The following is a 25486-nucleotide window of genomic DNA, read 5'->3' on the forward strand; positions in this document are numbered from 1 at the left end:
ACAACATTTGCTAAGTCCCTTTATGCTAGAAGGGGCCATAAAACCACAGTGTTCCTTCTAAAGTTTCTTAAGATGGTAAGCACATGATATACATTTTCAGTACCGTACTTTCAATCTTAGACAAGAACAGATAGCTAGAAAATAAGATACATTAAAATAAAATATAATATCTATTAAATTAAAACATTAAAATTAAACTTTAAAAATTTAAATTAAAATATAAAAACTGCTTTGATGGTTTCCTTATTCAAACATAGCATCATAATATCCATAGGAAAAGTCAATACAAAACATTTGGGTTTGGATCACTTCTGTAGTGGTCAAATGCTACATAAATTTACCAACAGGTAGATAATGGTTTGCTTTCAAGCATAAAACCCTTTGGTCGAATCTTAGATAAACCCTCCAATGACTGCCTTCACTTGAAAAAGAAAAATGCATCAAGCTTGGTTCTATAGATATCTGTTACCATAGCTGAACCATAGCTGAGTGGGATATTTCACTTCAATTTTAGCAAGTATCCAGGACATCCTCACAGCTGCAAGCCGCAGCTGAGGCTATTTTCTTTTAAAAAGTCAGGTAGTTAGCCATCTCCACAAAACTTTGCAATATGGCAACAAATCCAGTGTCATGGTCTGATGAAACAGTGATGTTCATGCAAACAATGTGAATATGTTGAACCATAATTTTGCCTGTAAACCCATGCAAATGCCTTTTGACATAAAAAAAGTAACTAAACTAAACTTGGAAGGGTTTGCTACAGAGACTGCCAAAAGCTGAAATGTGCACTATCCAGAATTTGCTATGGGAAGTATAAAAAAAGAGGGGAAAATGAGTTGGAAGCAAACAAATCATTTCTTTATGAAGACAACTTTTACTTCTAAAATGGGAAGCGTCTGGGTTTATGAAAATGTAAGCCATATATCAAAATCAAAATGCCATCTTATTTGCTTACATTATTTAAAAAGGGGGAAAAGTAAAGAAAATGAAGAGAATCAACTTTAGCAACCTTCCCTCACTCCCCAAAAGTGCTTATGAGTCTTATCTCCAAGACACATCTTGACAAACTCAGAGATGTGTCAAACACAGATATTAGTTACAGGCACAATGCACTCAAAGAAAGAGTTTAATTCTAAATCCTAACAGAGACACCTTTTTTTACCTTCTGACACATTTATGAGGAATGTATCTGCTAATGCATACAGAAACCGAGAGCATTTCCTCACATTCATACATGATCTGAGGAACCTGACATATGGGAAGAAAAGGAAGCATAGCAACAGGTGATGCTACACCAGACCCCAGCAAAACTAAAACGCAGCAAGACAAGGGGGCAGCCAGGAGGACCATCTGACTCCCAGATGCCAGTGCTGAAAAAACACATTCCAAAGCTTGGCAGCAAATTCCTGCATCTGTCAAGTTAACCACATGCAATGCTATGGATTGACATGAAGAGCCAGGCTGACAAAGAGGGCAAAAAAAGAACATATCAAATGTCACAATCATCCAAGAAGAGGCAATGCAAAGTGAAGGTTGCAAATGCATTTGCTAAAGCAACTTGGGATTGGATTGCTGCTTATTAAAAGTATGTCAAAAAAAAGCCTAAGCTTGCTGCATATACATGTACAGAAACCTGCTGCTAGATTTTGCCCAACAGTTTTTCAGAGGGGTGATGTCCCTTTTTCTCTCTCCATCTGTAGGCAACTAAAGTGTTAGAGAACAGAGCAGGAAGTTGTCCTATGTTGTTTTAAGAACCCATTGTGCTTCTAAGGCTCAGTTTTATTCTTCTCCCTTCTTTAACATAGGAAGGGCATTAAAAAAAAGGATGGGTAGAACCACAGAAAGGATGAAGAGAAGGAAAAAAAATCTTATATTATGAAATAACCCCTGAGTAGTTTTTAAAAATCCATCCAGTAGAACAAAACTGTCAATACCTGAAGAGGCAATTAATATTGTGGTGTTTAAGGAGATTATTAACTTGAAGGCATTTTTTAAGTGAATGAATCCTACTTCTACTAAAGCACAGAAGGCAGCACTTTTTAAACTCAGAATCTGTATTCCAAATAATATTCATAAAGTCCTCTGTAAGGCAGTGGATCACTGACACAGGGCACAGGTACCACACAGACCAACAAAGAAAAAAGCATAAAAATTTAAAGGAGTTCTATATAATATATAACAAACTAGCATACTAAAGTAGATGGATGCACATTACATAATCTGAAGCAGAAAACAACAGTGAAAGTATAAATTTTGACTGAATACCTTTAGTTTGTGTTCTTTTCTATTGATAATGACAGCTGTGATCTGTTGGTCCATAAAGATAAGGATAGTACAAAGCAGGGCTGGAATTACAGCAGCTATCACTGTCCACCAAGGATTAGGCCCCAAAGGAGTAATAAACCAGCCACGATCATCTCTGGTGGGCTACAAAAACAGTCATGCATGGCCAGTCAGAACTGTAAGGATTATTCACATTTCAATTTCACAAGAATACAAACAAAACCTTATTAGGATATGACTTCCTCTAAAACCAACCTATATAGAGCACTAAAAAACATGCTAGACTTCCTTTGATGCCAAGCCAAGAAATTACATATAATAAAATATATAATAAAATCATCTGGATTATTAAAGACTTGGTTGCACTTGATACAGTAAACCCAAAATTTGGAGGAAGCCCCAGAACATTACAATAGTTTAGAATTTGGGTGATTCAAGTCCTGTTAATTTCTACAGGAAATTAACATTAAGAGGAAATAAACATTAAGAAGCATGAAAGAGCCTGATGGGAGAGGTTCACTTACATGGTCCATAAATCAGAGAGGTTGCATATTTACTTATGAACACAAAAATTTTAAAATACAATCACTACTCCCCGATAATGATAATAAAAAATTATAAACCCATCATAGTAGATTACTTTGCAAAATGATAAAGCAGTGCAATTTATCAACAACTTACCTTAAAAGCATTTGGAACCTGAAGTTTTGGTGATGGAATTCCAATGGCATAGTCAATTAAAACCATGGACAAAATAGTGAGAAAGACAGCAAAGTCGCTGACAACAGAGCGTACCTACGATTATTGAGAGAAATTACAATTTTAACTAAAACATTCAGCTATGACTTAAGATTTTTCTTCACTGTTTTAGTACAGCTTACAGTTTTAGCTTACAGGTAAAACCATGCTTATTCTGATATGAGTTTATAACAGAGGAAAGATGCCCTGTCTGCTTCACCAGCTGTTAGCTGAATCTGCAATGCAGAGGGAATTCATACTTGGACATGACTAATGGCAACTTTGGAACTGGAATAAGGGCACACACCTTTGTTGGGAAGTACCGGCTGGTTTTGAACTGCTTCAGGGTGGATGAGAGCGTCACTGTGGAGAAGAACAGGATGACAGACCAGAAGAGGACATCTGGGACATAAGGGCCATGATGACCACAGGCTCGCCCAACAAACTCGCCATGAAACTTTTTACATTCCTATCAGGGAGAGAAAAACAGTGTTGTTCTAAAAATTATCCATGCTTACACTAACATTTTCTTCCCAATTTCTTCCCTAATTTGTATTACTAGAAATAGTAAAACAATTTCTAGATATTTATTCTTTTAAAACTTAAAACTCACTATGTGTGTATCTAGTCTGCATGTAAAATTCCCAAAGGAATCTCTTTTTTAGCCATATTAAATGATGAAGTCGCTAAGACATAGCATAAATAAAGTCATTAACATAAAAACAGGGTTTTGTCAAACTCAGAAAGTACACTGATTTATTTTCTGTGTACAAATACAGATTTACACTTACAAACACTCTCCAAATGTGGAAAGCAAAGTTCAAAAGGCACAAAGAGAAAGTCTGCTCCTGGTGCATTCTCAAGAACTGCTTTTTTGTTTTCCCTTCACAGCCCCAGCAATTGAAGAAAAAGCTATTTAGGACGCGTGGCATTGGCCTAAAAGAAGCCCAATACATTTAATACCACACGGGGGCAGCACATCCTGCAAATTATCTTTCTCTGACAACAAGAGCTGATAAAATGCCCGAAAACCCTAAACCTTTAACATCAATTATATTTAATATACCTTTTAATCAATATGCAGATACAGTAGAAAGCATTTCCAGTACTTCTCCACTACTGCCCTTAGTCATCTAAAATCACAAAGAGTAGCTCTAGAAATGTGAGCTACGAGCTCTGGACTCACAATCCTTTCCTTCTCCTTCCCAATCCCTCCACACTTATTAAGAAAAATTAAATGCAGCACCCATGAAATCAGGGATCCCAGAAGGAAATATCCTGCCAGATCAGGATCTTTTTGTATTAAATCAAGTGTGTCATTGGCGCATCACACTCACTGCATAATTATCCTGATATGGGAAACTCTGGCTTTGAAAAAAGATTGTCTTGGAAAAAACCACAATTGCTATTTGATGACTGTGAGACAAAGGAGCACAAGGTTTTTTATACTGCTATAGTAGTAAACTTGGGATGAAGTTCATCATATGCCTCTTGAAGAGGATTTTGTCACCATCAAAATCCTCTTCACATTTGTCCAAAATCCTCTTATAGTACTTGGTCCAAAATCCTTTGCTCACACTTGGTTTGTCTTGAAAGCAAAAAATACTCATTGGGTTTTAAGAGAGAATGAGAATTCAGATCTTCAGAAACTTGAAACATTTCAACTAGATACAAGAAGATATGAGCAGTAAAAGAGACATAATGGGGTGAGTCTGACCAAATATTTACAGACAGCAATGTCTAATCTCTTACTGCAGTTCTCGAGAGCAGAAGTTTCTTGATGGTGCTTGCAAGAAACAAAGACACAAAAGTACAAAAAAAATCAGTTATTTCTTTGACAACTACAGGGACTCATGGGAAAAGTTGGTCAGTTATACTGCTACCTATGTAAACTCAAGTTTTGGTAATAAGCTTTCACAGAAGTTTTTAAGGGTTTTATATAATGCAGCCAGTCTTTTACATTTATAGTTAAAACAAAATCTGTTATTTTAAATCTCCTCAGCTGCAAATGTACTCTGAAAAACACTGTCAGAGATCTGAGAAAGTGAGAGGAGGAGTCTGCTCCTGCACAGATGCTCTTAGAGTGTGCTGCAATTTTGAGAATATTCATTCTGGACTGCTGGAATCCCTCAGGCCAGCAGTTCTCAACTTTCTTTCTGCTGTTGCCACACCAACAGAGTTGAGGAGCAGTCCCTGCTCAGAGGAAGGCATGGAAGCAAGACAGAGCAGCCATGGAAGACAGCTCTTACTTAAAACGAGTTCTTCTGCATTCCTGCCTTTAGAAAAAAAAAAAAAAAAAAAGAAGAACAGTATCTTCTGGAGACAGTCCACTGGATTGGCTTTTAAGTGTTCAATTTGATTGTGCCTATGATTTGGTTAATTCAGCTATCTCTTCAGTCTGGTGTCTTTTGCATTCAATTCTCTTTGACTGTGTAATGAAATGATCCCTTTGCAAAAAAAAGTGGTGGCCCAATCTCAGCACAACATTTTAATCAAGCTGTAAATGTCACTTTGAAAAAGGCAAACTTGAATTATAAAATCCTTTAAACATAGCAAAGTGTACCGTTAAGAAACTTGTTACACATTCATGCAAGCCTCACTAAAATGTAGCTTTATCCCCTTCCTCCCCTGGGAAAAGAAATTACAGAACTTACGTGAGAAAAAAGTGGTCATTGAAGAGAAAATTTCTCCCCATCCTCTTTTTTATAGCCTGAACTACTGCAAGAGTGTTTTAGGGGAATTAAATGCTTCTGATTCTTTCTACACAAGGGAACTTTGGTTTTGCCATCTGGCAGAATTTAGGACAAATTCATTGTCATTTGACATGTTTGACTTAATCTCAGCCAAGCTCTTGTGCTAGTGTGTCAAGAAGGTTCCAAAGCAGGGCATAAAATGCACACACTTGCTGCAAAAAGCTTACAAAATGAGATAACACTATAAAGTTCATGTTAATTTTTGTTAAGTATCTTTTATTATTTATTTGAACAAATATGAGCAGGAAAATTGGTATTTTTTAAAATATTTTTGTTGCAGCAAGATGGATTATTTATGCCTATGCCTTTATTTATTAAGTTCCAAAATTTACTTACTGACACAGTTAGGTTCCCCCATGGCACATCAGATGCAGATATATTGTAGTCCTGCCAGTATTGTAAGGTTTTATTGCTAGGATGCTCTGGTTCCACACAATTGCATCTGAAAAGAAATATATTTTTCCTTAATAATGAAAGATATATCAGATATTAATCTTAATTATCAATTTTAAGATACGTTAAAATTATGCTCTACATTGGCAGATAATTTTAGTTCAAATGAGTTCAGTAAATGCATGCTTTGAAGCAGTTTGGAGTTCAGTAGCCAGTGCTATTACTGGAGTATCATTTGCTGTGAGGTGCATATGCATATATAGTACGTAACGTGACATATTCCAACCACTGATCACATCAAGTTTTACCACCTGTTTTCTTCCTTGTCTATTGATAGTTCTGAGCACAGTTTGAAATACTGAGAATATGCTGGCCCTGTTCCACCCTCTTACACCTAACACTTCTCTACATGGACATTAGATGCTATGTACAGCTCCAGCCAGACCCATTTCCCAAATAACAAACTCTCTGTGTCCTCTTTCTTTCCTAGATGGAAATATGTCTTTGCATGCAAAATTGCCCAACTACCCAGTCAATTGTCAAGGCTCTGAATGTCAGGATCACCAGCACCAAAAGCTCTCTGAACTCTGTGTCCCTTGTTTCTCTTTTCCCCATAGCTGCTGTAAAAGCACAGTTTTCATTCTAAATTGTGTATTTTAACACGCAAAATGTGACGAGGCAGTGTAGGAGGACAATAAGTAATTTAAAAATAAGTAATTTAAAATCAAAATGAAATCTTTAAAGCCTCTGAAGCAACTGTGGGAGGTTTTTTCTTTGACAAAGCCTTCAAAACACCCAGGATACTCTGTAGGATACAAGATGTCAAGTGTGCTTTGCAATACGCTTTAAATTAATTCTACTTTAATAATCTATAGCACCATCGAGTCTGCTAGTATTTTAATGTGCTTATGATGGCTTTAAATAAATTGTGTACTCTCTGATAAAGTTTTCAAGAGTAGCTGGCGACAGGATAACATCTGACTATTGCATGCAGAGCCACTAAATATAAACTGCATTACAGCTGTAGCAGAATATCAGTTTATTCACTTACCTATGCTATCTATTTTCTATGTGACTGTTTATCTTTCCACAAAATGACAATACTCATCTAGATTTGTATGATTTTCTATATATTAAATTCTACCATCTACACCATGAGGACACAACACTGACATTCTATTTCAATTACAATACTATACATGTGACAACAGCTGCATTTAATACATAGAGAAGAAAAGATGCAGGTTGTCTTTGTGCAATTCCTTGCTTTTATTTTAAATGCAGCTATTTCCAAAAGAAAACCCCCCACAGCCCATAAACAAAAAGCAAAGAAAAAAAAAAAAAGAAAAAAAAAGCAACTGCATTCAGAGAAGTAGAGGGCCTGAGCCGAAAGTCCTTGACTGGATCTTTCAAACATATTTAATATGCTTTGGATCAGGCCCTAAGTGCAGAATGAACGCGTGTTCAATGTGTAGTCCAAGGTATTAGAGGATGGGTTAAATGAAGCACATCACTACCAGTGAGCTACAGGAGCAGAATAAAGCCAACAAACAGTATGGCTACATCATGTATTGCAAGGGAGTATTGGATGTTCATGCAGCAGTACAGAGGTGGCTGTGTGAGGTTACTGCTGTTTTCTGGGAGCACAGGAGCTCCCTGGCCCTGGTGTCCATCGCCGATCGCAGGCTGGCCGGACGCCGGGCCAGGGTTTGATTACAGCAGGCCAGGGTGGCAGGGGCTGCTCATTCAGTCACTTCCTCACTAGAAGGGGAGACTGTGCCTGATGCCAGCACTACATGGCACAGCTACACTTGCTGCAAACTGCAAAATTACATTTAAACGTTAGAGGAGCCAACATTTCTATTTCCTCAGAAACGTGACGCTTGAAGCTATACTTTAATACAGCTCAGGTAAATCACCTTCAGATGAGATCATCTGTTTATTTCTATAGTAATATCACTTTCCTCCTGCACAGTCTGGTCTTTACCAAGTTTCACAGGCATTTAGCAATGGCAGACTGATCATCAGCAAATAAGAAACTTGTGCAAACTACACCCACACAGACCAAAATTGCCCTGCACAGTGCTTCTGTCACTGAATGGGGGCAGAGCTAGGCCCTAACGGTGGAGATCAGATCCTGTTTCTACTCAGAAGACCATTCAAACAATGATCTCAGTGTTTTGATATATACAACATTGCATTGCTTTCAATATTGTACGTGTTTTGGCAACACTGACATTTTGATGCGAGATTGTATCATGGTATTACTGTCTTCCAGCATCCCACTAATTGCTTAACATTATAGAACTGTGAGATAGTAAAACACTCCCTGTCCATCCCAGAAAACACAAATGAAGGTACCATTCAGTGCCAAAACATAAAAACATTATCTACCAAAATGTCTTGTTTCATAACAGATTTAATTGCTTCAATGATAACTATTTCCCAATGTAACTGACCTTCAAGAATAATCTCACATTAATGAAATTATGCTTCCTACTTTAATATTTTTAGTATTTTAGTCTCCTTCATTGCCATTTTTACTTTGAGTAGTTCTGCCAGAAAAACCAAAATACACTGAATAGTTAACACTAACACATCCTTCTATTTTCCTGATAAAATATTACTCAGAATGCTGGAATAAGCAAAAAATTATTTCCTCTTGGGGATTCAAATGCTCTTACATTCTTATAAGTTGTTTAAAGTGCTGAGCACTTGCCCACGACAAGGGGTCTGTGGGGAGTTTATGCTATTACCAAATGAGTTATAGACTATACAAACACCTGTATTTTCTAAGCAACATATTCATCTTTAAATACAGTACCAACCTAGCAGTGTACTCTTGTGTCTTTGAGTGATAAGTCAGCAATGATCTTCCTGATACTAAAAGATTCAAAAGGATTCTTTTGATTCTCTTTCCTCCTGGCTAGAATAAAGGCAGGGAACAATCTGACACTGGTTTTGGTAGCAAAAGCATAGGTGTCACTCTGGGGGGGGGCAATCTTTGCTGCCAATCTCAACACATCCATTTCATCACACTGATGACAGAAATAATAATTTTTTATCTTTACCCTTTTGAATATGGCAACACATTCTGATCTCCTGGTGGCAATTCAAATGTTTAGCATGGGTGACTGTACACTCCATGGTGTCTGGGACATCCATGATGAGTTGGGACATATGAGAGGATCTTCGTTGACTCATGCCTTTGTTTTCAAAGCAGCTGGAGGCTGAGAGATCTAAAGTGGCACTAGATACCCAGTCACAGGCCCCTACCTGCATTTAAAATGTCCATATTTTGCAGCTAGACTGATATCAGTGGAGCTTGTTTTCTTTTAGAGTATTTAAAAATCTAATACAGCCTAATAGAAAGTGGATTATACTTCTGAGGTAGATAAATGAACCATTTCAGACAAGATAGTCTTCAGACAACTCAGAACTGTTGTAAGATGAGAACTGACAAAATGAGAATGAAGAATAAACCTGAACCTGCTAGCTAGAAACAGTAACCAGAGCAAGGAGTCTTTATTGCCCAGACACCTTCCAAAGCACTCAAGAAATCTCAGGCAAATCAGAATGGAGAACAAAGGTAGATTAGAAATAAACAATTTTAGGACTGCATGACAGACAGGTATTCCCTGGAGCCTGTACCTCTCTCCCTTTTATTGGAGGATCAAATTTTTATCTTAATCTTTAGCACCAATTCAACTGTAACATATAGGCAGTATAAGGTCACTCCCCACTTCTCTTCTTTGTCCCCCTTAACTCCTCACAATTTCTTAGCTGTTTTAGGTTTTGGTTCATAAGTCTCAGTCTCATTCACTTCATTAATTAGAGGCAGCCATCTTAACTTTGCTGCATGCAACATCTAAAACTTGTCCTGTTTTCAGAGAGCGGAGCTAGGATCCCACAAGAGCAACTTCAGGAAATCTCAGATAACTCTCAGTGTTCTTTGTTCCACAAAAGGAACAGTTATTACTATCCTTAATAGCACCAAAAAGACTGTCTGTATTATCCCTCTTTCTCTGGACTATGGCAAAGGGAATATTAGTTAGCAAATTAAAAACCTATCACTTTATATGTCATGTTGGGGAATATTTTCCCCCTCCTTTTTAGATTAGCAATAAAATACAAATATCATGGCTGCTCAACAGCTAAAAGGTTCTTTACTAAAACCACTTGCATCCTGACTCTAATTTTCTGTTAACTGAAAAACAAGAAACTTATTTCCTACATTTAGTTTTTGAATTCAAATTAACCTCAGTCTAGTCTTACAATATCCACCTCTTACTCCTGCTTCTTCAGATTGCTTCTTCACCATTTTCTTCTCTTTACTCTGCATGTTCTGCTCCCCACACAGACTTTAATGTAGCATGGTGCCTGTCCAGCTTCAAAAAAGAGCCTCAGACAGTGTTTTTGTGAGTAAATAAACCACACTTAAATGGTGCAGCTCCCTTTGAAAGCCCCATGACCATTCATCCCATAGGAGTCACCATTTTTCAGTAGCAGGTTTTCAAGACTAGGAGGCACTTACTATCAATGATTTTATAAAATTCAACAGGCACTGGTTTGGATCTCTTATTTTTCCAGCATTTACATATTGTATGCTCCACCTATTTATACTAGATAAGGATATGATCTATAAAAGATGCAACTGCAGCTTCTTCCTGATTAGTCAATATACCATTTCCCCTTGCTAGAAGGGAAAAATGCCTTTCTGGCTCACTTAAGATAGCCTGAGAATGAGATTTGCTCTATATGAATATTTATAATACTTAAAAAACTGCAGGCAAGTATGACAAATAAGTTGCAAAATGTGCTTGTTTAAACAATATGTCTCACTGAATATCAGAGCACATATTTGGTAGTATGAGTAGGAAGGTTTTCCCCTAGCACAGAGGATGCTCTGAGCGTGCTCTGCACTGATCACATAACAGAGACAGAGGAAGATGAAATGGAAGATAACATCCCTAGGTTTGTTTTTAAAGTAAGGTTTAGGTATTCTTTATGTTGCATTTACAAGGCTGAAGTATATTAATGGCACTATGCTATGCATGTTTAGGTTTTCTGCAAATACACCATTTTCGTGGGAATTATGGGCATTCACAGAATCCTTCTGTCTGTCTAACAACTTCTATGGGAAGAGGACAACAACAGTAACATAAAATGATATCTTCTCTGCTATCTCATACCTACAATACCTGCAGATCCCTGGCATTTTATTTACCTTATATTCCTTGTGCCAACCTTCATACCAACTAAATCAAAGGCTCGGTGGATAAAAGACTGGAAACAAAATAATTAATAGTGATGGAAAATGGACTTGTCAGTTAAGTTCTATTCTCAGTATCATGAAACCCTTTCACAGCGCAGCTGTCATGGCAAGACAAGATTTTTTTCTTCATTTATTTATGAGCTCTGCCATCCTGAATTACAACCACTGTTATGTGGCCCATCTCTGACAGTCACGAACATCAGTAGGCATCCACAAATATTCTCTAAGGTTCAAGGCTGTTTAGTTGGTTAAGTTCAGGAGGAAAATATAAAAGCCTATGAAAGCACCTAAACAATGCACTCAGCAGTACAATAGTTTGATGGAGAAAGAAACAAAGATAAATCTGAGAAGGGGAACTGATGTTAGCCTGAAGACATCTCAAAGAATCAGGTTCTTTTGGATAGTACATCAGGAAGACAATAGTGTTTTTTCAAGGGGGAAGTCTAGAAAACATATTTATAATCATATTGTAGCTTTGTTAACCTTGAAGGTCGGATTTTATTAGCTATCTGCTGCAGTATGCAGTCCCTGCATTTGCAGCAGCACTATGGTGTGTAACTGCCATACACAGAAATTCCTGTGCAGAAAAGCAGTGCAACTCTGGGGATACTGACAGTTCATCTGAAAGCTTCCACTGTGAAATACTTCTAGGATGTCACTTCACCCTACTTCCAAAGTTAAGAGTGCATATACTTAAGAGAGAAGAGGTTCAGTATAATGCTGGTACAGAAATAATTACTGCAATACATTGCAGTGCTACATGGTCAGTTTGAGTTTCAACTGTGCAGGTGCAATGCATCAATACACATAAAGGTACTGTAAAAATCCACCCACAGATTTTATGTAAGCCTTCCTAGATTTTGAAGGCATTGTGTAGACCAGCTCCCAACTACAAACTGAATGCTGTGCTGAATTGCTTAGCAAGGAGATCTATTTCCAAAGTGGAGGGGACAAGTAGTAGGAAAGAACAAAACAAGGTGGGCACTCTCTGGGTTCAAATGATGGAGAAAGAGACAAACAAGTCAGCTGAGTTGGGCAGGCACAGAGAAGTCTTGGAAAAAATAGAATAAAGAAAAAGAAATCCTGGATTCCAAGGTTTGTCAAGAAGCAAAAGGGAACCAGCAGTTAAATTCAGTGATGGCACTTGGTTGGTTCTGGGAAGAAGAGGGATATTCTTAGGGGAGGACACACAGTATATGGCACAGTTACTTAACTGTAGGAAAAAACTATAAAGAAGGGAAACAGAAAATCTATTTTCATATCTAACCTCAAAGAAATCATTTCAGGAATTGAAATTCAATTACATGCCTGGGACCATAATGAGCACCACTGTGCTCATCACTGCTGACTCTTCTCATTCCACCTGCAGCTTAAGAGATACAGGGTATGAACCAACCTAATTTGCATCCAATAATGATGTCTTTAGATTAATTTGTATAGATAATGGAAGGTTTAAAACTTGCTTGTGCAAACAGTGCTATGCACAAAACCAATCTTCACAATGCCTTCTAGAAGCAGTAGTTTCTATAGCCTGAAATGATACTGAGATTGACATGATCTTGGCTCCCTAATTACATCAGAGTGGGATTTTCTACTCCTAATGCTTAAGTGCATGTCAATACCAAGACAGATTGCAATATGCATATTACTATGCCAAGAAATCACTTTAAAATTATTCAATGTAATCTGTTAATAATTGAGTAACTTCTGGTAAAGAATTATTAAAACAACATGAATTCATCACTTTGAAAAAAGAATTAATAAAAACCAAAAAGGTATATAAAATTCCTTTATATACCAAAAAGGTATATAAAAATCTAAGCAACCTCACCCTGAGAAATAACTGAACTTCTGTATTCTAAGAAAACTATCTTAAAATACTCGTATTTTAAAGACCAGTGGACTGCTTTCTAAATCACATTCCTTTCATCCACAATGCTTATTCTGTTTTCCTTTTAAAACCAGGGGGGTTTATCTGCTCCAATATGGGGTTCTCTTTTCCTAGCAAAAATAACATTCTAATATTTAATATACACTTTAAAACTGATGGGCATCAGCGTTCCAGACAGGTTTCACTAACTGGAGATATATTTGCTACCAGGGTAGGATAAAAACAGGAGGAGGAGAGTGCAGAAATAAGAGAGTTGCTATGCCAACCTACAAATGCTAATGGCATGACAAATACAAAAAGGTCACATAAAAAAAAGAAATGCTCTGATCAAGAAGTATTTGTACTTAATTTAATAAACAATGTAGCTACTCTATTCAAGTTCCTTCAAAACAACACAATTTAAAAATAAGAAAATACAGCACAGTACCACACTGAAAATCAGGCTGTCTTTGTCCTTCCTTTGATTTATCACTTAAATGCTTTATTCTTTATCATCCATATCAAAAATATGATGTTTTAGGAAAAAGTTACATATAAATGCTGAATGGATTTGCCTGTAAGTAGATCACTGTATTTATTCTGTATTTCAATACAGAGTAAAAAATAAAATTTAAAAATGACTAAAAAGTGCATCATGCAAAAAGATCATGCAAAAAGGTATTTTTGTCATTTTGAGGTAGAATTCTGTAACAAACTCAAAACCTACCTTCTACTTTAAATGGTAAAATACTAAAGGCAATTTTTAAGAAATCTTTTAGGAGGACTTTCAGTTGATTTTCAAATATTTAGGTGTGCTTGATTAAAAACTAAAAAAAAAAAAATCCAAACTGTTCAGAATGTTCTTCTTTGTCTTCTAAGGTGTATTATGGCAGATATTAGTAATGACTCCTGTACTCTCTAATATAAGAGATGCATGCAGTGCAGTATTTTACATGAAATCGCTGCAACAGAGACTCTATGAGTACTCTCAACATAACCCTCAACAGAGAGTATGAGAGAATTCAAGCCCACCAAAAATACAGAATGGGTTTTCTTTTCACTTGAAATATGGTTTCAATTTGGTTGAAACACCAACCATTTAAAATTACTGCTTTCTTTGTCTTTCTAGTACTCCAAAGAAAGCACTAACAGAATGCCAATGACTTTTCCTGGGTCAAACTCATGTCTTCACCAGGGCAAAGGAACAGTACTGGCATGTGGACAGACAACCTGTGGATATCAGAGCATCCTCAGAAAGCCCATGGGAGAAAAGAGGACAGCTGGGCCACAGCATACACTAAAAATTTCAAATACATTCAGTATTCTGACCAATTTATCATCAACTTTTGGAGTGGGCAAAGAAAACACAGAAATTTTACAGTGCAACCCAAGTTTTCTAGCATAGAATTGCAGATCCAAGATAAAGTTTTACATAAGCTTTGGTTGAGCATTCAAAGAGAAATGAGTTGCTCAACCTTTTGAAGATCACCCATGGCTAATTAAAGACCTGCCAAGGCTTTACTAACAATTAAAAACTTGTCTTTAAAATCCCCAAAGAGGAAAATGCAAACAGCTGTTTTAATTAGCAAAACAGCAGATACTAATTAGCTTCTGTAACAGAGTATGCTGGTCCTTTAAGGACAGGACCAGTTTCAGCCCAAGTTTGTTATTACCCATTTAAGCTATAAGTAGAAGGACTGGAATCAGATGCTGCAGGAAAAGCTAATTCCTTGTGAAATCAGTATTTCCCAAATTCAAGTACACACAAGAGAGATTTTTATTTTGAGTAAACTTTCATGCTTATCCATCTTCTAGTTTATCTTTCCAGAACTGAGTCGTGTACAGGCATTTGAGCAGAGACTCAGAGTACTTGAAATGCTTTTTGATGACTCTATGGGGAAGAAAATTGTGACACCTCACCTTCTGGGCAAAATGCCACTGTATGTGGACAGAGTAACACTAATATGTGCACATTTGCACAGCAAGCCCACGGAGTTCAGATTGCATCAAGTCTGTGTGAAAGCTGATTTGGGCACCTGATGTAGAGTTGTTGCAACTGACCACATCTTTCAATTCTCCCAATCTTTTGGGACTGGTTCTGAATAACTAAGAAATCTCAGATGAAAGAGAAAGGAACGGAGAGAACAGGAGAGGCTGGAATTAGCCTTTTGCTGTGTTCACAGCACAGATCCTTGGACAGCAGCAGATATGTTCTTACAAGGTAATGCATTGATTGGCAGTACACTGCCATTTCTAAAAATCAGTTTCAAAGCTAAAAAATGTAAGTCCCAACCCATAAGAGCTATATGTCTACAGCTGGGCATTTTGCTGTTAGTGGGGTCAGTTGCTACAGGCATCATTGATAATAAACAGGAACATGCTGCAAGTAGAAGACACAATATAAGTGCCAAATGTGAGATTTAATACAAGAGTTTAAAAGGCAATCTATTTGTACTATCTACACAGAGTGAAAGAATAACTGAAAATATAGGTATGAAATAATAAACTCAAATAACTACAAAAAAACTATCTCAAGTTTGATATCAAATAACAATATATGAGTTTGAAGTGATATCAAACAATTCTGATATATGTGTTTGAAAACACCAGGCAGTGGTGAAATCTTTCTTCCAAACATCTGGAAGACACTTTTCTTTCAGAAGTTGTGTTTGAAAAATCTAAAACTCTTGTGCTGGTATTCCAACACCGTAGGCCAGGACAGGTCAGTAGGTGTACCTGGAGGATGACAAAGGCTACTCTTTCATCATTCTGTGTATTCTGCACATTTTACATTCATTGCTCAGTTACCAAGAGCAGGCAGCAATAAAACACCACCCTTCAAAAACCAGTCTGGGATTCTGATTATTGTATGGCATTCTAACTAAGACCAACAACGTTTATTGATTAACACAAGGATTATAATGAGAAAACATTTTGACAAAATATAGACATAACTATGACTGTTCCCCTGCAAGCAGGACTGTTAACCTCATTTCTCTGAAATCTCTAGCAATATTAAGGGATTCAGCTAACCTCCAATATAGCTACCCAGGAACCCATGTTTCTACTTGTGCTCATGCTTTCCATTATATATTTTAATATCTCAGCTCCACCTGGTAAATGTTTTCTAAATAATTTTTTGTCTTTTTCTAGCATTTCAACATCTGATTTTCAAAACGATGGGAGGACATCATGTTCAAGGAAAAGAAAAAAATCTGCAAAGACTCTGCTACATGAAGGTCTTCAGAGTAAAATATCTACTTCATAGAAGGTGATTAAAGTTATATAAGGGGATATAACCTCAACTGCATGCATGGTATTGATGTCTGTTGTTTTCTCTTCAAATTAATATTCCTTTGTCTACTGATTAAACTATTAGAGAAGAAAAATAAAATCTTCAGCATGATGAGAGTATGTCACAGCAGAACTATGGTTTCTCTAACTTGTTCTGTGTATTAAGGTACATAATGTACATTCAGATTCAGGATTTGCTAACTATTTTTCTAGTGATAATATACACAAAGCTCAAATGTTTTCTCTGTTGCTGTGTTCTGTTTTTCCCAGCTTAAAATGCAAATGAGACATTTGGTTGAGACACTCCTGTTTTTCCAGTGAACAGAAGATGTGGCACTGTTCAAGCACTGTTGCTTTAGGGCCCCACCCAGCTCATGCAGAGGGTTCAAATGGGTTCAATGAAATAAAGACATTTCTGGAGAGAGATTTTCATTGAAAATGCTTTTTAAGTAAATTTTATTTACTGATGTGACCAAGCTTAACTGGCCTCAGGACAGACTAGGATCTTGTCCTTTACTAGAACAACATTTTTGTTCTCATATCACAGAAAGAGGTCTATGAGGGTTTACTTCTCAATGAAATAATATCGATAAAAGCAAGTCACTTTTTTTATTCCCCAAGTAGATTAGTACATGTTTAAACTTCACAATAAAGTAAAGCTGTTTAAATGGAGCTAGATTAAAAATCTTTGTATTAAGAACAAATTGATTATGAACTACTGAGATCCATCTAACAATTCCAAATCCACTTCAGTTCTTGCAAATTAAGCCTGGACCTAAACACCAGAGAGGTAAAAATAAAGCAGGTACATCTACTTACAACCTTTTAGAAAGGTGAATATTTCAATTTGGGAAAAAAACAAAAAAAAACAAAACAAAGATAAGTATGATATACAAACATTACCTGAATATCCTGTTGCCATTTAAAGATTATAAATCATAAGTACAAGGTTACAGGAAGAGACCATGAATTAAGTCTCATTAAATAAGAATGAATAGAGACCTAAAACCAAGGTCCTTTAAGTCCTATTTTTAATTCTAGGATTTCCAGGTTAATTATATTGAAGCTTTTCCAAACCGCAAGTCTGGAAATAAATTTTTTACTTATCTTAAGTAAATATGTCCTGCTTGTACACATCCCCCCAGTAATTGCTACTTCCATAAGACACCATAGTGACTGAGTAGCTTCTACATGCTGCAACTACTGCAAACTCTTCCTGCTGTGCTCCTTGCAGAGAAAACAACCTATGGATAAAAAACCCTAACAGTTTAAGAGAAGAAATCTTACTTACGAGTACTTTGTCAGCAGCTCCAAATTATTATGCATGTTGATTGGATATGTCTCACTGAGATGAAACAGCTTCTCTAAGGCCTCATAAATGAAAATGATGCAGATAAGAGAAGCAAAGGCTTCTTCAGTAAACCGGGTAATGTAGCAGACTAGGGAGCTTGCATCAGTTGCAACAAGGATGATGCACAGGATTGCAGTCCACAGCCCAATGCTGGCTCTCAGAGAAAGGTATGACAACCCATACTCTCTAAAAAGGAGAGAAAAAAACACCAACTCACTCAACCTTTTGTCCAGCCACAGTAAATGGAGACAAAGCAGCTCCAAAATTTCCTTTTTGGGGACAGTCTGAATCAGAAATTATGTACTTAATGTGAACAGAAGATCAAGTCACCTCCTGACCAGAGCTCTTCTCCCAATTAACAGGACAAAAGGAGTTTTATCTCTACTAAAGTAATCACGTGAGCAGCTTTGAGAGTAGTCACACACAAAGTGTGTAAGGTCCACTCACTTTTTATCCCATATCCTGCTTTGTGAACAGCCAACACCTGTCAATTTCTTTTTAAGCTGTGAAAGAGTAGCTATAACAACTTTCATCAAAATTCTGTAAGCTCACTGCATATGATAATAGAGCTCCAAACACACCGTGTGACATTATCACAGCAAACTGAAAGGTCTGTCTGAAGGTGCGAGAAATTCTGAGTGCTAAGCGGGGTTTCCTACTCTCTGTTGCGCAGGAGATCCTGCCACAGAAGTCCCTGTCACAGCAGTGAGGCAGAAAAGCAGACTGGATGGCAGAGAAGCATGATGGCTTCCAAATGGAGACATCATTTTTACCCACACTGTGGCAGAGACATGACAAGTACAGCACATGAGCCTAAATGTGGCTCTTGTGGCATGACACCTCACCCTCTCTCTGTCCAGGTGAGGGAATGGCATGGCCTGTATCAGTGACTATTGAAAGAGGGACCACTTCTACTGCCTGCACTTTCTTGGTGAGAAACAACACCTTTCAAGTTAGGGATGAGATAAACCACTGATTTAAATATATTACCTCAGAGTAGAGAATGACAATATTCAAAAGAAAACCCAAAAAAATCCCCACAAACATCCTGAAGCAGTCATTCCCTTCAAAACAGGAGGGGAAGGAAGGGAAGGAAGGGAAGGAAGGGAAGGAAGGGAAGGAAGGGAAGGAAGGGAAGGAAGGGAAGGAAGGGAAGGAAGGGAAGGAAGGGAAGGAAGGGAAGGAAGGGAAGGAAGGGAAGGAAGGGAAGGAAGGGAAGGAAGGGAAGGAAGGGAAGGAAGGGAAGGAAGGGAAGGAAGGGAAGGCTTTAAAACAAACAAAAGCCCTAAATTTAAGAAAATTCACCTTTCCGCTTTACCAATTCACTGCATAATTTTTGGACTCTGCAAGATGATAAAGGCAACAATTTATCTTGTAGTGCACTGCTTAGAATTTCAACTTTGGGATAGTTGTCTCTACTTTTACCTAAAAACAAATGAAGGATGAGTAATATCATGATCTTCACTTACTTGCAAAATTTGAATAAGATCTTCTCAAACACTAAAACTGGTCCTGTGCTGCCAAGTATAGTGAGAGGCTGTCCACCAAAAAGAGAGTAGGCAATTCCAGTCATGGACGCTCCAAACAGCGATTCTATTGCACTCTGAATACGACACAGAGAGAAGTGTCCATAAATTTTCAAACAGGTTCTTATTGCAATGTCTTAGTCCATAGCCTTCTAAACATTGAAACACCAATATATAAAGGTGATTCATGCAACAGTAAGGAAATACAAACCACGAAACTAGAACTATAAGTTTGTTTTAAAAGTTCAGATTTAACACATACTATACGACCTTCAGTTGCTTCTCCCAGCAGACCACCAAATGTGATGACAGGAGACATGCAAGCACAGTAGAGAAACAAAAATGATGCCAGACACTGCAGACTGAGAGCATCCCTGAAGTCACTCCAGAAGAAGGGAGCTTTTCTTTTGATATCTAAAATTAATCCTCCAAAAAATCTAAAGAAAACATAGAAGAGCTCAAATCAATTAAGGTGGCACACAAAACTTTCTTTTACAGTATTGCTTCAATCACACTGCAGAGATGCTACTGTTCCTTGATCAAATGATTCATACTCTTATGTTTCACCCTTCATAAAAAATAAGTTTATAGGAAGCCTGTCTTTGTAACTTCAACCAGGAAATTATTGTGGTTTTAAAACAAACTCATTAACATGTCTCTTTTATAAATTCTTCAACTAATCAAATCATCCAGACACCAAAGTTCTGAACAATTGCTTTCTCCCATGCACTAAACCAAACTGTTTATTACATGAAATAAATCTTTACATTTGTTTAATTAGAGAGGTATCACAGTGCCTATTTGCCCACATCAGCTTCACATTCTTTATTTGAGAACCTGTTCCTAAATACACTTGATGACAGAAATGAATATATGCTACCATTTTTCAAGGACAAGAGCTGTCATCTTTTGTCATTTACACTGTGTCAAGTATAATCAAATATCTAGGAACAGACGGTCCCTTACAAAATACCATACAGCTAAAGTAAATAACCCCACAATGCTCTTTTCCTCACAGGCACACAATGTATCAGATCATGCTGAGGTAAAGAAGGTGGTGTAGTGCTACTACCTCCTAAATATTAAAACAATCCTTCAAGCTGTCAATTAGCAGATTCTCTGGTGAGAGAACAACTTCCAGCCAGACTGGCCATCACCTCCCCTGCCCCAGTGCACACCAGCTCTGCAGCTGAATCTTTAGCTTCATGCTAAAGGTAGGAATAGTATTTAAATGTCAGGAGGCAGCAAAGTAAAAGAAACATCTATTGCCCAGCCACACTACACTAAGGCAGCCACTGACAGCTGATGCACTTACACCACACCATATTAGATGAGAGAAAACAAGTATTCCTTGGGGCAAATTCTTCATTCTGTATATTGCAGCCACCAGGGTAACCACAGCCTCATGTACCAGGACATATCACGGCTTACTGAGGTAGAAAAGAAATGCTAAAGCTGCACAACCCAGAAACTTCAACTACTAAAGAGCTGAAAGTATTCATAATATATGGCACAACACTATATCAAGTTTCCCGTCATCCTGTACAAAACCAAGAAACATTAATCAAGTTTAAGAAAGGTCTGGCCTTCATAAATATTAGAGAAAGGAGCTTGCAATAAACACAATGAGAACACTCAAACCCTCCTGCCCTCTCCTGCTCTCTGCAAATGAGCATGTATTGTCCTCTTCAGCTACGTGGCACATGCAAATCAGGACAAATGCCTGAAAGAAATTATGCACTAAGACACTTCTGAGAGAGAACCAGACCCTTGTGATTCCTTTTGAACATCACTTTGAACACTTAAGATTTGGAATATGTTTTCACTAACTTTCCAGTGCGTTGCAGTTCTGGTCCAGAGTGTCCCCCAGGATGTTCTGCTTCCCCATGGGCTGCAGTTCCATTTGGCACTCCTGGGATCTTACGCTTCTCCTACCAGAAGGAAAAGATATTTCTCGTGGGTTTTAGTACTGAAACAGGCTCTGAAAGTTAAAAGCTTAAACATAAAAATCTCATTTTAAGATTCGTCAGCATAACCTTCTCATAAGCTGTAAAGGAGTTCTATTACCAGACAGTTAATAGTGAAAAGAATCGTGATTCTATGAAATTTAAAGAATTGATCACCAAAAATATCTTGTATCAGAAAACATTTTAAAGAGTAACAAGCCTTGATCAATTCTTGCAATAAGCTTAGAACAAAAGCAAACGATGGCTATTTGGAATAATCAAGAATGTTTAAGACCACTTATCCCTGAATTTAGTATCTTTAGATACAACTGCCTGTATTTACTCAGGAGAGAACTAGTACTGAACTAAACCAAATGTCAGCACTATACTGTATGCTTGCAAGTCAAGGGTTCTTCTAAAGAAAATTAACCTAAAATAAAAACAGCATGCAAAACATAGTGACTCTGGTAAATGCTAAATTAATGAGACTTAAATCTACATAATAAAAATTCATCACAACTTATAAAAGTATCTGAATTTCACACTGTACAAACCTGAGAGGGAACATTTTTAGGTGGTTCTATTCGAATTGTTGGGTCCCATTCTCCAGGAGGGAGAACAGTAACCTGATCAAGAAACTCATCAATTCCAGACACCAAGTCATTGCGGTCCTTTGCTTTGTAAGCAACATCATGGAATACCTGTGAAAAATTGAGAAGTGCGCGTGGGAGGAAAAAGAGATTGAAAAGGAACTCCCTCTAAAATAATGGCTCCACTTATCTGAAATAAAACACACTTTGTAAAGTTCCCACTGAACAATCTCAGCTTCAACTGAAAATAGCTTCTGGTACTTAATTATCTTAGAGATTCCAGCTGCTACAGAAAAACATCCTTATGGCTGCTAAATATTTGAGAGATTTTGCAGTTTAAACAAAATTAAATCCACTGGAAAGCAACTGTGTAAAATGGAACCTTATTGGTGAAGACATCTTTGCTCATGAATATTGTTTCTCATTTTGTTACCCCCTTACAGCAGCATAATCTGGGCTGTCACAAGATCATGAAATGAGTTAGAATGCTTGTTGTCATCACCAGAATGATTAGCCACATTTCTTCTGAAGGATTGGAGATTCCCTATTACACCTCTTCAGTTAGTACAAAACTGAACCATGAATAAAAATACCTCATCTGTCATTAGTGTTGCAATTGATCTTCCAATCTCATGGTATTGTTGGCCTTTACCCAGTGGTCCAAGAAGAATGAACAAAAATCTGCAAATTAAAAGTAAATTTGGGAAATTGTAAAGCATAGATGGTCTAAATTAATATTAATATTACAGAAATATCTAAAATGTGGACTAGAAGAATCTCTCAGATAAACACTATATATAATCTCCTTCAAGATCCTCACACATCCATTTAAACATGAAGCTTTGCTTAGAAAAAGAATATGAAAATAGCTTCCAAAAATATGTCATAAGCTTAACAGTCAGTCTTGACTGAGGCTACCAAAACCTCCTTACATAACAAACCTTAACTTACATAATAAATGTATGCAACTGTAATCTATGTACAGAACACATTAATTTATTTAATTCTGCTAATTCAAAAGAATGGCTATGGTTACATAAATTATTGCAATCTTGGAGATGTTAAATTTACCCAAATAAAATAATTTTTAAATCATTTTTACCCCCATTAAGGCTCTGGACAGTCTCTACTTGAGGGTGTAGGCAAGTAAAGTTCTATAAAAGGCAGAGGATTTGTTCAAATGAAATAACTATAATTCTCAGTTTTGCTACAATGCAAAAAACAATATTTTGATGTATATTACTGATTTTTTTTATTGAATACAAATTTTTGCAGAAACATTTTATTGTCCTAATTTTTAACTATTTTTATTTTGACCAAAATCAAGAAATCTGTTATTTTCCTTTTGGTGGTTTTTTTTCTTGTCGGAATTTGAGGGCGATTACAAGGAAAAGCTTTTTCCAAAGCCAATTCCCTCAGTGTTTCCTATATGCATGCAAAAACTAGAAAACATCAAAAAAGTAACATCCAAAGTATGTTGTAACTACAAAGTACAGCTCAAAGAAAATGTTTATCTGGTTAGAAGCAAGGATCTGAGTCTCAGCATTGCATTTCATAGCATAACATGAGTGTGATATGTGAGTGTCCTGAGCATCACAAACTGGAATACATTACTGCCTACTGTTGGAATTCTACTTTCATAGAAACTAAAGAGGGAAAGGGAAAGAAAGACAGAATGTGTGTAGAAACATATGCACAAATTAATAAAAAAAAAGGGGGGAGTGGGGGGTGGATTCCGCAATAAAAGTTAAGTTAGTGAACACAGATATGGGAGAATCACTCTGGAGTTTTGATCTGAATTAACCTCAGCAGGACCCAATGTAACCACAGATCTATCCCAAATTTCTTCTACTTGAATACAAGGTCTATTTTAGACTTCTTTTTTTTTTTAATTCCTCAATTTGTTTTTGGAATCAAAGTACGCCATCAGAAAAAGTTTCAGCTTGGAAAAAATAAATTTTAAAAAAATTTATGGTTAAAAGTCTCATTTTGTACCATGCAAAGTAAATTTTTGAAGAAGTAAAAATTTTTTAAGAATATATTTACAGCATGTTCTCCATCTATTCACTCATTTTCCCTAGTCAACCAAATCAAACAGTTTGCTTTTTGCCTTTTCTCAATTTCATCTTCATTTTTTTTAGTTCTGTACGTAATTATGCAGTATCACACAAGTAGTTTCAGTTCCAGATGAAATATTCTATGAAGTTGAATATTTCACCTTAGTGAGATACTTCATCTGGAGTAATACCAGTTTGTCTAGGATAAACTGTGTGTTATAACATACATTTCTACATCTGTGAGGTATTCAAAACTAGTTTGTGTCTGAATATACCCACACATCATTTCCAGGGTGAGTGGAAGGCTGAGAGATGTCTTTGTTAAAGAGCAAACCAAATTCCTCACTCAGTAACTGGCACATCACCCTGTCCCCCAAGGTCCTCAGGGAAACAGGAAGCAGGATCAGCCCGGCTGTACCTGGTTGGAATTGGAACTTCAGCCAGTCCCGTAAGCAGCACTGCAGGCGACAACCTAACAAACGCCACAACGGCACGGTCCAGGAACTCGAGCTCACCAACCAAGATGTTTGATGCTTCAGCTCCAGGTGGTATCTTTTTCATGAAGTGTAGGTCAACCTGGGGAAAGTATATTAAATTACAACCTAAAAGTTACTCACAGGGGTTTTTTTCTTTCCCCTGCTTTGTTGACAGAGACTTTCTGATCACTGCACTATAACCTTGGCTGTTTCAGTTGTGCAGTTCCACTGTTCTTGTCTGTTGAATATTTTTCTTTTCATAAAAATGTTTCTCTAAACCAAACTAGACATTTTTTCTTGGAAACAAAGCACTGCAGAATTCATTTATAAAGACAACAAATAAAATTCAAAATATTTTTAAGAATATAGGATAAATCCCCTAGTAATGCTTTTTACTTATCCTCATAACAGCATGAATACTTAATAACAATCATAAAAGTAGAAGCAATTAAGACACCTTATTTTTCCATAATTATCAGTTCTGGAAATCATCAATTCATAGCTCATAGTTGTTGTATTATTATCTCACTGAGAAGAACAATAGATTCCACTACACACAATTTTCCTTTTTCTACTCTGAGATGCTTTTTTGTTTTCAGATTTAACAGAAGACAGTTGCCCTTCTGCTGAAGTAACAGAAAATAAGCTATCATGAGCTTTGACAGCCTCAAGAGCAAGAAGAAAGCAGAAGAAAAACTTTGGAATTTTAGGCAGCAATGTTGATTTTCTGCAGGATGATAGGAAAACAGAGACACAGCTTCATCATGATATTGCTATAATAAGCTCAAGGTATTTGTGAAGGATTGTATGACTCTAGACTCTTCTCTGTAACAAAGACTGACATGGAGTAATAAAGTATATAATGTATGTCTGATTTAATTATGCACCAGCATTGTCTACATTTCAAAATGCATGAATTTTGTCATTTGCTTTC

General features: G+C 36.8%; 2 protein-coding genes across 12 annotated transcripts in view; one reads left to right on the top strand and one right to left on the bottom strand.

The window, feature by feature from the left end:
• DPP4 (dipeptidyl peptidase 4) overlaps positions 1-16508 on the top strand; it is a 75262-nt gene extending 58754 nt beyond the window's left edge. The window contains exon 26 of the mRNA XM_077181509.1: positions 16466-16508. Within this exon, the coding sequence (XP_077037624.1) occupies positions 16466-16480 (15 nt within the window). The 3' untranslated portion in view covers positions 16481-16508. The remainder of the gene's footprint in view (positions 1-16465) is intronic.
• Positions 1-25486, bottom strand: part of SLC4A10 (solute carrier family 4 member 10) — a 166043-nt gene that overhangs the window by 16429 nt on the left and 124128 nt on the right. For all 11 annotated transcript variants that reach the window (XM_077181504.1, XM_054636675.2, XM_077181503.1 and 8 more), the window contains 11 exons: positions 24495-24652; positions 22613-22700; positions 21984-22130; positions 21314-21414; positions 19746-19920; positions 19427-19560; positions 17898-18143; positions 6111-6216; positions 3329-3490; positions 2965-3078; positions 2266-2427 (listed from right to left, as the gene is read on the bottom strand). In XM_077181504.1, coding sequence (XP_077037619.1) covers positions 2266-2427; positions 2965-3078; positions 3329-3490; positions 6111-6216; positions 17898-18143; positions 19427-19560; positions 19746-19920; positions 21314-21414; positions 21984-22130; positions 22613-22700; positions 24495-24652 — 1593 coding nt within the window. The remainder of the gene's footprint in view (positions 1-2265; positions 2428-2964; positions 3079-3328; positions 3491-6110; positions 6217-17897; positions 18144-19426; positions 19561-19745; positions 19921-21313; positions 21415-21983; positions 22131-22612; positions 22701-24494; positions 24653-25486) is intronic.

Source organism: Agelaius phoeniceus, chromosome 7, assembly GCF_051311805.1.
Source record: "Agelaius phoeniceus isolate bAgePho1 chromosome 7, bAgePho1.hap1, whole genome shotgun sequence".
Classification (NCBI taxonomy): domain Eukaryota; kingdom Metazoa; phylum Chordata; class Aves; order Passeriformes; family Icteridae; genus Agelaius; species Agelaius phoeniceus.